At 38.0% G+C, this 14569-nt stretch overlaps 1 protein-coding gene across 4 annotated transcripts in view; it reads right to left on the bottom strand.

Annotated features, from left to right (window-relative positions):
* TASP1 (taspase 1) overlaps nucleotides 1-14569 on the bottom strand; it is a 90147-nt gene that overhangs the window by 25934 nt on the left and 49644 nt on the right. For all 4 annotated transcript variants that reach the window (XM_074817234.1, XM_074817237.1, XM_074817233.1 and 1 more), the window contains one exon: nucleotides 2835-2945. In XM_074817234.1, coding sequence (XP_074673335.1) covers nucleotides 2835-2945 — 111 coding nt within the window. The remainder of the gene's footprint in view (nucleotides 1-2834; nucleotides 2946-14569) is intronic.

Genomic DNA, 14569 nt, shown 5'->3' on the forward strand with positions numbered 1-14569 from the left:
AATTTCTCTCGTCTCCAATTCAACCATCATTGTGCATTATCCATAGTAGGCTGCCTCTTAGAAAGGATGAGAGAAGCACATCTGCCATTAGTTTGCTCATCACCTGCTGTTTAACCAGCACTCACTGTTTAAGCCAGGCTTTCCCTAGCTGGAAGGATTCCCAGGGCTCTGTGGAGACTCGGAGAGCTCTGTAAACAGGAAGCACCAATCTGATGGCAACTGCCAAAATCAGCTGTTCCCCCCTCCAGTACAAGTAACGCACATTTTGACTTCTGACAAAACATTCTATCTCTGCTTTGTTAAAGCTCCCCCTTTTTTTTTTTTTTTTTTTCCCTTGGCCTTGGGCCATTATAATTCTGGTGAAAGTTTGACAAGACCACAAAATAAGGCTTCAAGAAAGGCCAGCAAGGAAAGAATCCATGCTATCAGCAAGTCGGCTGTTAGCCCGTTTTATCCTATTGTTTCACAACGGTAAGAAATCTTGCATCATACCATACATCCTGAGATATCAACTAGCACATCATCTATGAAAATTCACAGGAAAAAAAACTATTTAGTACAAGCCTATTGATTTAAGCATAACAAATGTTTTCAACTGTTGCACTATATTAGCAAGACATAACTTTGCATTCCATTTTCAGAGTTGCCAATATTCCCCAAAATTACTACTAAGTCTGTAGCCAGTAGTGTATGTCACATGTAAAGAGCAAAAGGTATCTGGATTTTTGAGCTTTTCCTCAGTCAGTCTTCATTCATATGACAGCTGAGGGTAAACTAGATTTTATGCTTTCTAATCAAAACACAGAATCCAAGCACTTCACCTACACACACACACACAAAAAAAGGTGGCTCTATCTTTTTTTTTCCCCACATCAGAATTGCCCCAAAGTATAACTGAGAAGATAATACACATACCTGCTGCTGTCAGGCAACAAAAATTTGCAGTGATAAGTTTCTGAAAATACCAGACAGACCTATCCCTAATTAAAACATGAAACTTTAAAAAGGAATTCTAAACCACTATTTTTTAAAAATTTTCCTATCATGAAAAGCATTCATTTGATACTGTCTCTCATTGTTTTCACTTTCCCATGTTTTGCTGGTTTTAGTCTGTTTTCCCAAGGCAATATGACATCACACATTAGCCTGGTATCTCTGTCTGTGCAGCAACTCTTTCTCTGCAATTAATAGTTTCAGGTATAACAAAAACCTTAGCAACATTCAGTGTGTTCTCAAGTCCAGTACAGACATTTTCACATTTTCAGGAAAGAACACAGTGCATATACCACATACTAGCCAGTTAACATTTAAAATAAAAAAGCATCTGCTATGGAAACTGGTGGCAAAATACATTTGGACTAAACAGCAAGAGAAGAATTGCATTTTTTGCTAACAGTTACCCAAAAGAAAACCCAGAAAACTCAAAGCAACTTAAAGGAGGTACCTCAACTAAAAAGTTCCTGAATTTTTTGGTCCTTTATCAGACAGTTTCTAAGAATTACTTGGGCAGTAGCTTTCCATTTTGTGTGCATGCCTGCACTAACATGAAATTGCATAAGGATATGTACAATTTGTGCTTGCTTTTAGTACTCCTACCACAAACAGCACAATAAATTTTGAGAGTATGGACTAAAGATCTGACTTTCCTGAAGTTAGGCCACTTCCATCCAACACCTTCAGAGCAGTGTTCCAAATTAGCGAAGCTATGACAAGCACCCTTCCTAAAGACTTCTCTTGGGTAAATAAATCCCCAATGTTGTGCCACTGTGCACTGGAATAAGTGATTAAATACAAAAAATTGCTTGGATTATAGTCTCTTTGGGGAACATACCAGGATTACTTTGTTCTGCATTCTTACAGCACTGAGAAATGACTGCAACACAGTAATAGATTATCATGTGAAGGTGGCTTCCCCTCCAACAGTCAAATGTCATGTTGTCGGAAGCAGAGTTTAATATGGATTCAACATTATAAACAGAAATAAAGAAATTGGAACACATTGCTTGCCAAGACCAAGAGCAATGGTTCCTTCAGTTCTAAATAAACCACCATAAAAATGAACTTTGGCAACACAGTGTACAAGAAATGTTAATGTTGTCCACAAGAAGGTCAAAATTGTCTGTGGATTCTAACGCTTCAAAAATTTTAAGGGCTCTAAAGACATAGATGCCAGAACCTCACTGGACACTATTCTATCTTCAAAAGTTCAAGCTTATATAGATATTCTAAAATCCATATTTTTGGTTATGACTTGAAGAAAGAAAACTAGATCTATATTCACAAGAAATTAAACATGTATAAGCAGTCATGTAGTCAAATCAAGGAAAAAATTTGGTTTTAATTTACAATAGCCTTGAATGAAGTCTACTTCACTTTTTCAGGAAAATAATTTCACCATGTAAACAGCAAACCAGAATCTGTCTGTTCAAAGCAGTTAATAAGAACATGCAGTGGTTTTGAGGTCTATTATATTTAAAAGGGTTAACATGATGAATAATTTTTATGAATGCTCCTAAACCACCAATTCTAAAACATGCAATTGTACACCACAGCCAGTGATTCAGGCAGGAAATTCTTCAAACCTCTCCAGGTATTCTATGACTCACATAACAATTGAGATATTTCCAAGGGTTTTCCTTTAGATTTCCTAAAATAATATTCTGTGGTTTGATTTAACATTTTTTAGATGTAACACAGCACTAAAATTGAAGCCAACTGCAACATAAGGCTTCAACAGAAATCACAAAAATAAGTATCTTAATTTTGTTTAATAGGGTTAATTGCATTTTACACAATGTTATGCAATGTTTAAGCAATTAGCACCATATACTTACCAATAAACTTGTTTTGCATAGTCTCTAGGAGAGCTTGGTGGGCATCTTCCGTTTGCAAAGCACATGAACATTCTCTGGCCAGTATGGTTCGGACAAGGTGCTCTCCACAACCTAAAGAAACATTAAGATTGGGAATAGTCAGAATACAGAGATCACTATGAAGAAACTGTCATTATTTTACATCATCACAGACACATTAAAAAAAAAAAAAAAGCATATGGCAGGTTTCTGCCGTATTTTTTTTATTTTTAAAGTGAGTGTTACCGAGTCACACAAAAATTCAATAATGTCAGCAGTTTTACTCACAACTTTCCTGAAATTTCTACAGCATGAAGTCATAAACCAAAAAAGGCTAAACACAGAAAGAAGAAACGGAAATAGTGAGAAGAAACAGCAAGACTGTCTCTAACTTGTAATCTTTACCCAGATCCTGCAATTCCCTCTTAAAGAATCCACTTACTAATAATTCTCACAGGAATGATCCTTGGATGCAACTCTCTTCAAACCAAGAAGATCTTAGTGAATGCCACCATAACTCCTTTGCATAATGTAATCTTCTATTTAGTCCATCTGATTTGGCCTTTTGTCAACAGAAGAATCTGTGAATTTACCTATGCTTTTTCGACAGGTTGGCTTCTCATTGCACTCCTAATAAAAATTCCTGTAATTTTTAAAGGTTTGACTTCAAAAAACTAAAAAGCTCCAGCAAACAACCACTTATTGCCTCAGTGCTTTCTGTAACCGTCCCCTGAAACCTGTTGATGAAGACAAACAGGTCATTAGTGCTACTCTTACTCTGTAGGAACACTTTCACACCTGCTGTTTTTCTCCCACGCTCTTTTCCATTCCTATACTGTGCTTTGGGACATACAGCTCTGGCCAAATGGTACAGTGCACGTTTATTGGATCAATGTTTTCTTGGATGGGGAAACATACTGATGATACCTTCTGCATATATATACAAAAGTCATTATACTACTATGCCTCCCATTTGTTGATATTTTTCCTCAATTTTCCTCAATGGCAATGAAGCAGCTGGAAGAGGTCTAACCAAGCTGAAATGGAAATGGAAAATGAAAGGAAAAAGGGAAAATACAACTAATTTACAGCTGTAATATGACAATGATTTCAAATTATCTAAATTTAGGTGATTACAGTTTGATCAGACTTGTAATTTCAGAGTATATCAGGGACTGAAACTGCATTAGACACCAGAATATATAGAGAGAAGTCAAATATAGTCAATTCCAAATTATCTATATATATATACAGCAAATTTCTCATTAACCATGACAAGATGCAAGCACTGTGCTGGCTCCATAAAAAAATCTGCTATAATCCAGTTGGATTTATTAGCTCAGGTGCAGAACTACATACACACACCTACGCAGCTTCCGGAGACAATTCATGGCTGGAAACAATCTCACTGCTTTCACACGGCAAAGCCAGAGCTGGTAAAACATCAGACCTAAGCTGGCTTCGGACTCACGTTACTGGAAGCACTAACAAGGCCAGAACAGAGAAAACTGAGCGACGCTGGCTGAAGCCAACCTAGATCTGGCACAGAGAAAGAACTAATAAATAAACTCAACCCAAACTGGCTCCAGTGCAGCCTGCTGAGCATCTTGTCCCTGTGCTTCCCAATATGCTGAGTCTGGAGCACTGGCTGGTTTGGGCACCACATCGCATGAACACACATCGCTGTGTCTTGGAGCCACTCACTGACTGGCTTCTTGTTCTTGCCACCACTTTTAAGCCCTAATTAACATGGCAACCTACTCCAAGAATCTCTCTTTCTGCTTACTTGTCGCACAATTACACCCTTGCCCTTAAAGGCGAAGTGAGTTTAAAAACACTGTTCTTCAAAGACTGCTAACAGAGCAGAAAAAAAGAAGACCCCTCACCCCTCGTTTCCAAAATTAAACAAACTTTTTTTTTTTTTTTTTTGAGCACTATATATGCATTAGATGTCGGAGAATAAGCCCAGGGACCAAACTGCAGAAAAATTGTGTACACGTCCTAAAACCTTGGTATCTTCAATCATCAAAATCACACAGTCTTCAGCTCTGTACTCCTTCTAATGGGCAGTGTCTCCCAATTAATACAGTTACACTGAATTGTTTGAAGTGGGGTGCTTTGGCATTGAGTCTAAATATAATTGGCACAACAGAAAGACAAGAAATTCTCTGCATAGCAAACAGATTGAGTAAAAAACAGTTATAAATTTAGAGAAAAATGGAAGAGCTGAAAGACTACAACAATTACAGAGCAAAGTGAGGCAGGTCTTGAGAACACAAGAAAAAAGTGTTTTCACTGAGATTGTCAAGCTTTTGAGTTATTGAGAAAAGTGTCCTGGTTAGGATATTATCTTCAAGAGGCTCACACAATACAGCTGCTTACAGGAGGAACTGTCCATTCATTGCCTCGTTACTTCCATGCTCAAAAGCTTTTGTCCACAATAGAATTGAGAGTGAACTAACATTTATTCAAGACAAAGTAATGTATAAACAATATGCAAATACTGCAAGACGTATTTTACCCATAGATCACAACATGGCTATCAATTTTTTTTAAACTAAGAAAATTTAATCATGAAGTTTTGCTGCAAAGAATGAAACTAAACAAGCGTATGCTCCAACAAAAACTTAGCAAGTTGATTTTTTTCTTGAAAAGAACCTGTTAACACCTTTAAATATAACATTTACACTCTATGTGAGGTAAGAAGGATGGGACTTAGCATGTGAATCAAGCAAATGAGACAAAAATCAGAGTGTGCTTATGCATCTAGTAATAAAACCAGATGTTACTACTTCAACATTTTTAATTCCTAAATTGGCATCAAAAAGACAATAGCCATTTTTTAGCATGATGTATAATGTTATTTTCCCCTAAGAGAATGATTTTATTGAAGAGTTCCCATAACATCAAGTCTGCTACAAAAAAAAAAAAAAATTAAGAGAGAGAAAACTTAATATGAGTTAAGAACAGCTGCAGCCCACTGATGTGATCCAGGATCAACCACAAGGAAAGCAGCCTTGCAATTCTACTAACACATCACACATCTCTACATCCCCACAGACAAAGTCATTTCTTTTTGTCATATTTATGTCAACCTGTAAGGCAGCAAACTTACAGACTGCTGCTGGCAGCGTACGTAAAAATCTTTCAACACATCACATGCCAGCAATCTGCAGGGACAGATAAGTAAGGAAAATAATCCCCCCATTTTGAAAAGAAAAATTTGTTACTGCAGTTTTTGATGTAGGAACATCTGTTCTGAACAAGAAAAATAACAAAGCAGTGTTTCACATACTTTGACCAGATAAGGGCTGAGAAAAAGAATTACACTAATTATTCCAGTAGAATTGCCCTTCCTATTACCTCAAGTTAGAACCAAATACTAGAGTGTGAACTGTCTTGCAGGTTTAGAAGATCTATATATGTCTACAGTCTCAAACTGGGAAAACACTGAAGATAGACACAAAATAAATGTATACAGAATTACAGCAATTGAAACCTAATTTATAACTTACAATATAAAGCTGTGGGTTCAAATTTATCGTTCCATTTACTTGTAATCTAACCACCAGTATTAGCCAACTTCCAAAAAAGTTTTATTAACATGACTTAAGACAGCAACTACAGTCAAAACTACTTTAACGCATTTCCAAATCATGCACATAAACTGATGAGAATGTTAATCTGGATCATTTGCTTAACTGTCTCACATTTTACTACGTTTAACCAAATGTGTTATTATACTTTGCAGTTTGTCACTGAATAATACTGAAACCAAATCAACAGGGACTCCTAATAATTTTGCAATTCTACATTAAAGTCTCAAACGCATTTTTCTAGTAACTTTCCTGTAAACAGAGTTTAAATAATTTTATTATCCTTCCCCAGTTAAGATGATGACTTCTTTGGTAACCTGAAGCTCATTATATCTCAGAGAAACACTTTGCAATGACAGACCAAAGCTTCCATAAGCCTTCACACAAGAGTGACTCAAATGGAGATGACTATCTGGAAAAATTTACTGGCTTAAATTAGTGCTTCTCACTGAAATAACTGTTTCATATAGCAAACAAATTATTTTCTTAACACCATAATGTTGTGCAAACACCACGTTGCCTACTCATAACCCCTCCACTGACAAAAATACTCCTGTTGGAACTACTGCTGTCCATGTTTGCAGAGTTATGTACAATTTGTTGCCTATACAGGAAATGTATAGTCTATTTTGATACATACATACATGCAAAGAAAGATATTTTGATGCCTCCTAGGTTAAGGGAAAAAACGTTTAAAAAAACCCCAGATTCCTAAAGGCTCCTGAGGTATATGCCAGCAAGAGGCTCCTACGACAAGGGAAGCAAAGAAGGATAAGGCTTGACAGACATAACACATTTATTTTGCACTTGAACCAGCAGACTTGTGAGAACCAGAATCTAAACAAAAAGAAAACAAAACCAAACCAACCAACCAAAAAAACCCCAAACCCCCAAACAGAATCACAGAATCAGCTAGGTTGGAAAGGACCTTGAAGATCATCTAGTCCAACCATTAACCTAACACTGCCAGTTCCCATCTACACCATATCTCTCAGCGTTATGTCAACCCTACTCTTAAACACCTCCAGGGATGGGGACTCCACCACCTCCCTGGGCAATCCATTCCACTGCCTAATAACCCGTTCTGTAAAGAAATACTTCCTGACATCTAGTCTAAACCTTCCCTGGTGCAGCTTGAGGCCATTCCCTCTTGTCCTATCGCTTGTTACTTGGTTCAAGAGACTCATCCCCCCTCTCTGCACCCTCCTTTCAGGGAGTTGTAGAGGGCCATGAGGTCTCCCCTCAGCCTCCTCTTCTCCAGACTAAACCCCCCCAGTTCCCTCAGCTGCTCCCCATCAGACCTGTGCTCCAGACCCTGCACAAGCTTTGTTGCCCTTCTCTGGACACGCTCGAGTCATTCAAGTGCAGCACCCGGCATTTGGCCTTATTGAACCTCATACAGTTGGCCTTAGCCCATCGCTCCAGCCTGTTCAGGTCTCTCTGCAGAGCCTCCCTACCCTCAAGCAGATCAACACTCCCACCCAACAAAATTCACAAAAATTCACAAAAAAAAACCCCAAACCAGAAAACCTGTCTTCAACCAGAAGCTTCTAACCTTGCCTGAAAACCACTTGGAGATCATAGAGAAAACCCCTAATAATCACACAGAAAGCATCAGAACTGGCTTTTCAGAGACACGTATCTTCTTGGAGCATGCCACAGTACAGCTTCTAAGGCAGTGTTTCTTTCAAAGTGCAAAGCTGATCAACAGAGAAATAGGACTTCCCTCTTCTGTGGATATTTAAATGTGCAATTTCTGAGAATAATACCACTTTTCCTATTCAGACACTCTTCATTGATTCCTACAAGATCCCCACAAGAACAATCTGGCAATCTACAACCTCTTTTTTTTCATAGTCTCTTTTTCCTCCTGCTATTCTATTATAACTTAACAGCTATATATGTATCAGCAGTCCTCTCAAGTTACTATTTCAGCCAAAAATAGCACCAAGCCCCCAAAAGGCATTTTTTTGAGCTTTGAGCACAGCAAGATGGTCATTCCTGCACTCCATGCACCAGATATTGCTGATTAATGAATCAGGCAAACCAGCAGTACCTGTGACGTTGCACAGTGCTGTACAACACGTGAGATACGTGTCTTTTGGCAGAGGAATGAGAGACAGGGACCGATCACGGAAACCTGCTACTATGCTGACAAATGACAATAATTTTTCCACTGTCATTCATAATTCCAGCAGTGGGCAGATACTCTAGAAAGCAACTCTCTGGTACCTAAATGTCAATATATGCACAAGACAAGAAATGTCTCAGGGTTGCATACCTTAGCAGGCAGAAATATGAACTGCACACCTTACCGACCCATTTAAAGATTGAAGACTTTTTTGTTATAGTCCATAAAGTTATATAGAAGTGCATAACATGATTCACATTTTTAGTGTCTTCTGCGTATACCTGATCACATTAGCAAGGAACAAAGCTTAGCAAAGGCAAGTTTTATGAGCATATGAACCACTAGCTGTTACGCTGTAGAGCCAGGGCCAGTCTTTGCATTTCAAGCACTGTTTAGCTGTACGCATATGATGTTTTTTAAGCTCTAAGACTTTTTGAACGTTTTGTTCCATTTAGCTTGTCAGTAAATGAAGCCAATGTAATTCAATAGCATACCACCAGATAGGTACATACTGCAGCACAGTAGCTATGGAGACAATCCAGATGCTGTTTGTGAAAGTGTCAGTTGCTGAACTGAGAAAATAGACAAGGCTGTAATGTTTAAGCTGGAGCTTAAAATTTTGTATTTTTCCTTCCTAAGCGATCTTTAACAGTCAATAACTCTATTCTGTAGCAATTTGCTAGTCAGCCTAGGCACAATTTTCACAACCAAGTTACTGGGGTTTTTTGTGGGTTTGTTTAATTTTTTTTTTAAGACTGTTAACATCTGTAATTTTCAGCTATCATGTTGGATACTATTTTACAGTGCATGCTATTTTAAAGAAAAGGTAAGAAATCTGAGCTATAATGTTTAAACTTGAACCTAACCTTCTGCACCAAACAGTAACTACTACTCATAGGTTATACAAACCTTAACTTTGGTCCTTAATTTGAGCTTCATGCAAGAAACTAAGGATTAAATTACTGTTTTTTCCTCAACATAGCGACTTCTCAAGTAGATTTCTAATGCTTGAAATAACCACAACAAGAAGGGAAAGAACCCAGCACAATGTAAGCTGAACATCCCATACAACGCGTGCTCTGCATCTTATAATGTTCTACCAATGGAACCAAGATGGCAAACGAAAGGAAGGCCTTCTGCAAGGCAAGGGCCTCCAAGCAGCGTGTCAGAAAGAAATTGTTTTTCTGCTTCTTTTGATGGGAGATGCTTTCAAGTCAGGAAATTAGAAACAGGTGTGCCAGAGGGCACACACACATCCATGCACCACACTGAAAAACACGCGTTTTCAATTTTCAGACATGAAAGAGACTCCTGTTGAATGGAAGGAGAAATGAAAATCTAGCTTTCTTTCTGCAAGCCATAAGCAGAGAGCTTATGGAGCTTTGACAAGCTGCCGGAGCCTGTCTAGCTATTGAAACATACAGTACCTCAACACAAAGTGTTGGAACTTGTTTTAAAGGAGTACAAAATGGAAACTTGCATTACTCACATCCATTCGAGAATGGAAAAATTAATCTAGTTTACTCCACTGCCAAAGTATGACTCTTCTTTTTCAGAAGCTAAAGATAGAAGATACAGGTTATCTGTATTTTATTATCCATGCCATACAGCAGAGTCTGAACCTGGTCCTGTTAAGTTGTTTCAACTTTCATGTTATTTTCAGTTACATAGTAGTGCCTAGAAGTGTCAGTTAACAAGTTAAAAACCTACTATTTCTGCTTTATTTCCTGAATAACTTCTAGTTACACCTAATGGAAACAGTGAAACCTGTATTTTAGTAAGCTGCGGTTGTCATTACCAGTATTTCTAGAAAGAGCTGACTAAAAGCTTGCAAGCCAGTGATTTTAAAAAACAAAGTACAATAAAGATATTTGGCCAGTAAGATACTGATACAGTCGGTTACATATTAAAATAAAAATTTAAAGTCTAATTCCAAAAAGACATAAAATGCTACAGTCTAGCATAATGCACTACACTACTAAATTAAAGTTGCATAACTTCTAGCTTTTTGTACTCTATCAGCTGCTGCATCTCGCCTTCATACTAGCAGGGGAAATTTTTAACTTACTGACCTGCTGCCAGGAAGAACACCTGCAAACAAAGTCCTGTCCAATTCCTAAATCATTGATCCTAGAGGGATCAACGGAGAACGTTCTTGTTGCAGACAGAAAATTCTTAGATGGTTTAACTTCCGAAGTAACGAACACCTACTAAGAATATGCAAATAGAAACTTTCCAAAAGGTTGTAACTTCAGTAAACTTGGGTAGGTTTCAAAGATAGCAAAAGACAAATTCAACATCCAGAGAAACTCTGTCTAAAGTAGCTTCTCTAAGGAAAGGTGGCAAAACACTTTCTATATCTTAAAGTTTTTAAGATGGGCAAAATAAACTAAAATCACTCTGAAGAACAACTCATCTGGCTTTTCTATAATTTTACGGATAAGGGAAAAGAAAAAGGCTAAAGACTTAAAATATGCCAAATGTATGAATCCTTCACTTCTAAATAATGGGAAATTCCAGGTAACTATTAAAAAAAGCTATTTGTTTCAATTATTATGAACAAGAACTACGGATATACCTCGAATGAAGAAAAACTGTAGTTCCATTGAAGAGGATGTGCATTTTACATTCTTCTTTATATATATATTTTGAAATATTAATTTCAGTTAAACTGAAAAGGAAAATGCAAACTCTTTTTTGCCTAGGCCTTCATCAGAAGCTTTGTTGGTATTGATCTCTTTGTAAAACTACTACAGCTTTCCAAACTACACCACTTTTGTCATATAAAACTTACAGGAAATAAGAGAGCAGCTTATGTGTTGGCTAACTAAATGTATACAACCGTTTTCTTCCAATCGCAGAAAAACATCTAAGACCTAAAAAAAGAGTTCAGCCATCTCCATTTCACTTTATATCCTTGCACCTATTTCAAGCCATCTGGGCAAGGCACAGCAAACTGGAACAGGACTAACAGTGTTCAGAGAAGGAGATGGTGCTGCACGGCTGGCTGCTGCCCCTGGTTATGAGCGCACTGCTCTGTGAGCAGCGGGCCTTCTGCAGGAGACTACCACTTCTAAAAAGCCCGTGCAACTTCACACTTAATGTAATAATATATTGTAAGTCCAATTAAAATTTCAAGAGGCAATAAGCGCTCTTTGATTGTTGCATCCATCCAGTTCCGCTTCAAAACAACCCTTCCGAAGGCAATTCAAACAATCATTCTGATTATTTTGTGGACAAACCCCTCAGCTTTGAACACTGCGGTACTGGGTTTAATTGACTGCTTCTTAATGCTACCATTGCCACAAATCATCTCTGGCTGTTGCTTCCTCTCTCTTCACACAGCCTTGCGGTGGTAGTGAGTTAGTTCAGACACCACATGCTACAGCACTGGAGCCTCCAAACGCCATCTGGACACAAAGGCTGAGCTCTTGACAGAAGCATTCACTTCAGAGGTAAATACTGATCTGTCTGGAGATAGACCTCTTTCTTCCTCTACCCTCTGGTTCACTGTAACAATGACATAACTCTCCTCCACATGCAGCTGCTTCATCTGTGATGCATTAAATTACCTATTATTCCCCAAATCTTACAGAACCAAACTGATTTTGAGAGATAATACATATTTCTACAAAGAGATTAACTGAATCATAGTACCTATCTCACATAGCATAGCTCAAATGATCTATACAGGATATAAGATTTGATGTGAAATTCCCCTGGACCTTTGGAGCAATGACTCAGGAGGACTCAGGCCAGACAGACAGACAGCACCTGCCCAGGCATCCGCCATCACTGGATTCCAGCTCAGCCACTGCTGTTCTCAACACACGGGGATCACAAAGCCAAAGTCCTACATCACAAGCCAATTTACTGGCGTTAAAGCTTCCTTGAAAAACATTTACTTCATAGATTTGCACATCACTGTGGTTCTTGTGTTTTCAAGTTTTCAAGTCAGAATCTACAACTCAGTGGCTTCCGTAAGGAGAGACCAAAATGTTGGCTGAGGGCATAGCTCAACAAGCACAAACCATCTCCAGGTGTCATTTCCTATTCCACATTACCTGTTCCATTTTGTCAGCAAAAGCATCCATGAGGCACACAATGGACTGGAAAGAAGAACAGATCTGAACAAAAAGTAAAAGTCTAAGCAGGAAAAGGCAGGGGGAGGAAGAGTGAACACGCTCATTTCCTTATTGATAAGGATTTAGAAAACAAGAGAACCCTCCTTGAGCAGGGAGCTGGACTAGATGATGTCCACAGGTTCATTCCAAGCTAACAATTCAGTGATTCCTCACAACACAAAACATGCTATTTTTCACTTAATGGAATGATGCATCACATATACATATGTATATCTAACACCACTTTTAAAGTATTTTGATGTAATCCCTAAAACGCCTTTGTGAGAACAGAGGTCACTGCTTTTGACCAAAGACCTTAGTAGCCAGTCCTTTAGGATCTTGGTGAATTCACCAACACAAGAAATTCTTAAGGGAGTCAGGCACATTCTGCTTATTTACACAGAATACATACAGTCTGTGTACGTAATCCTAAAACATTGCTGTTATCTGTATCTGATTTTCAGTCAGTCAGGAATAGACTCTGGGCACGAGAGAAGAGCCAGACATCACTGAAAGACTTATCCCAGTCTGAATCCTCAACTACACCTCAGTGTGGGTCCATAAATCTGGTATCCCTGCTACTTTCTTAACAAAGCACAACTTCGGGCTCAGTCCTGAAGCCCAGTTATATTTGTTAACATGGTTAATTCTTCTAAAAGAGCTCAATATATTTAAAGATTCTACTCCTTTTTCTTTAGGATTATAAACCATAATGAGGTCCCATTTAAATTCTCCCTAGGCCAGCACATCACTGTACCTTTCTTGTATAAAGTATTCTCCTCAGATGGATTCTAGTAAAAGATGGAGACTTTGTGGCTTTGTGTTACAGAATTTCTGCATTTTGTAAATAATACAGGACCTTTTGTCTATCTTCAGAAACGCAATATTAAAAGGTTTGCTGGCTTCGATGGCTGATAGACATACACAAAGCACACCACCCATGCATGATGAATGAGTAGGTATGCTTTCTACTACTTACTGTTGTAAAGATGTAAAAATGAATGCAACACGTTATTCTCAGTCTCAACATTTCCACTCAAAAATGCCACTTACAGTTGCATTTTCAAAGCCTATTTATCTTTATCTTTTATATTTAAGTTTTTGTATATCCAAAGAGAATTATTACTTTTCAACTTATCTCCCAGGAAAAACACTGCCTGCCTCTTACTCCACTGGTATTACTTTTGGCACAGTTGGCAGATGAATATTCACAATCATCATGGATATTCCAACCGTGGAGGAGATTCAGTGTCACATTTGATATTATTTTGAACGAGAAGAATATACACAAAGTCTTTGATTCCTATTATGTTCAGGAAAAAATAGGAAATGTTTTCTTAAAGTACAGCCAAAAAACGGACTATTGTTTCTTCTGCGGTTGGGTTTTTTTTTCACTAATGTTTTCCCTCCAAATAATACCCATCTTCCTGTGTTTACATTCATATACCAACAAAAAACATTCACTGAAGAGTTCCAAGTGGCCTTACAAGTGTGTTTTTGGCCTCTTTCTTTTGGGAGGCAGTAGGGGTGCTTAAAGAGGAGGCCGTTTTGTTTGTGTGTGCGTGTCTAAATGTGTGCACATGCACGTACAAGCTTTTAAAGACCAAAGATTCAGCTTCTACTATGTTGATCCAAAAACCAGTTTAGCTGTTACCTACATTTATACTAAATAAAGGCCACTGGTAATGCTCATCTCATTTAACAAGCTTTCGCTCACTCTCTATCATTATTCTTGCATGGAATGGCACTTGCATTATGTTGTTAGATGTCACAGTTAAGGTTGCCCAGGTACCTTAGCTATGTCTGCAACTGCAACATTCTCCAAATTTCTTGAATTTTAATATTGGTTTTGAGATACTTAGAGAA

This window comes from Strix aluco, chromosome 3, assembly GCF_031877795.1.
Source record: "Strix aluco isolate bStrAlu1 chromosome 3, bStrAlu1.hap1, whole genome shotgun sequence".
Classification (NCBI taxonomy): Eukaryota; Metazoa; Chordata; class Aves; order Strigiformes; family Strigidae; genus Strix; species Strix aluco.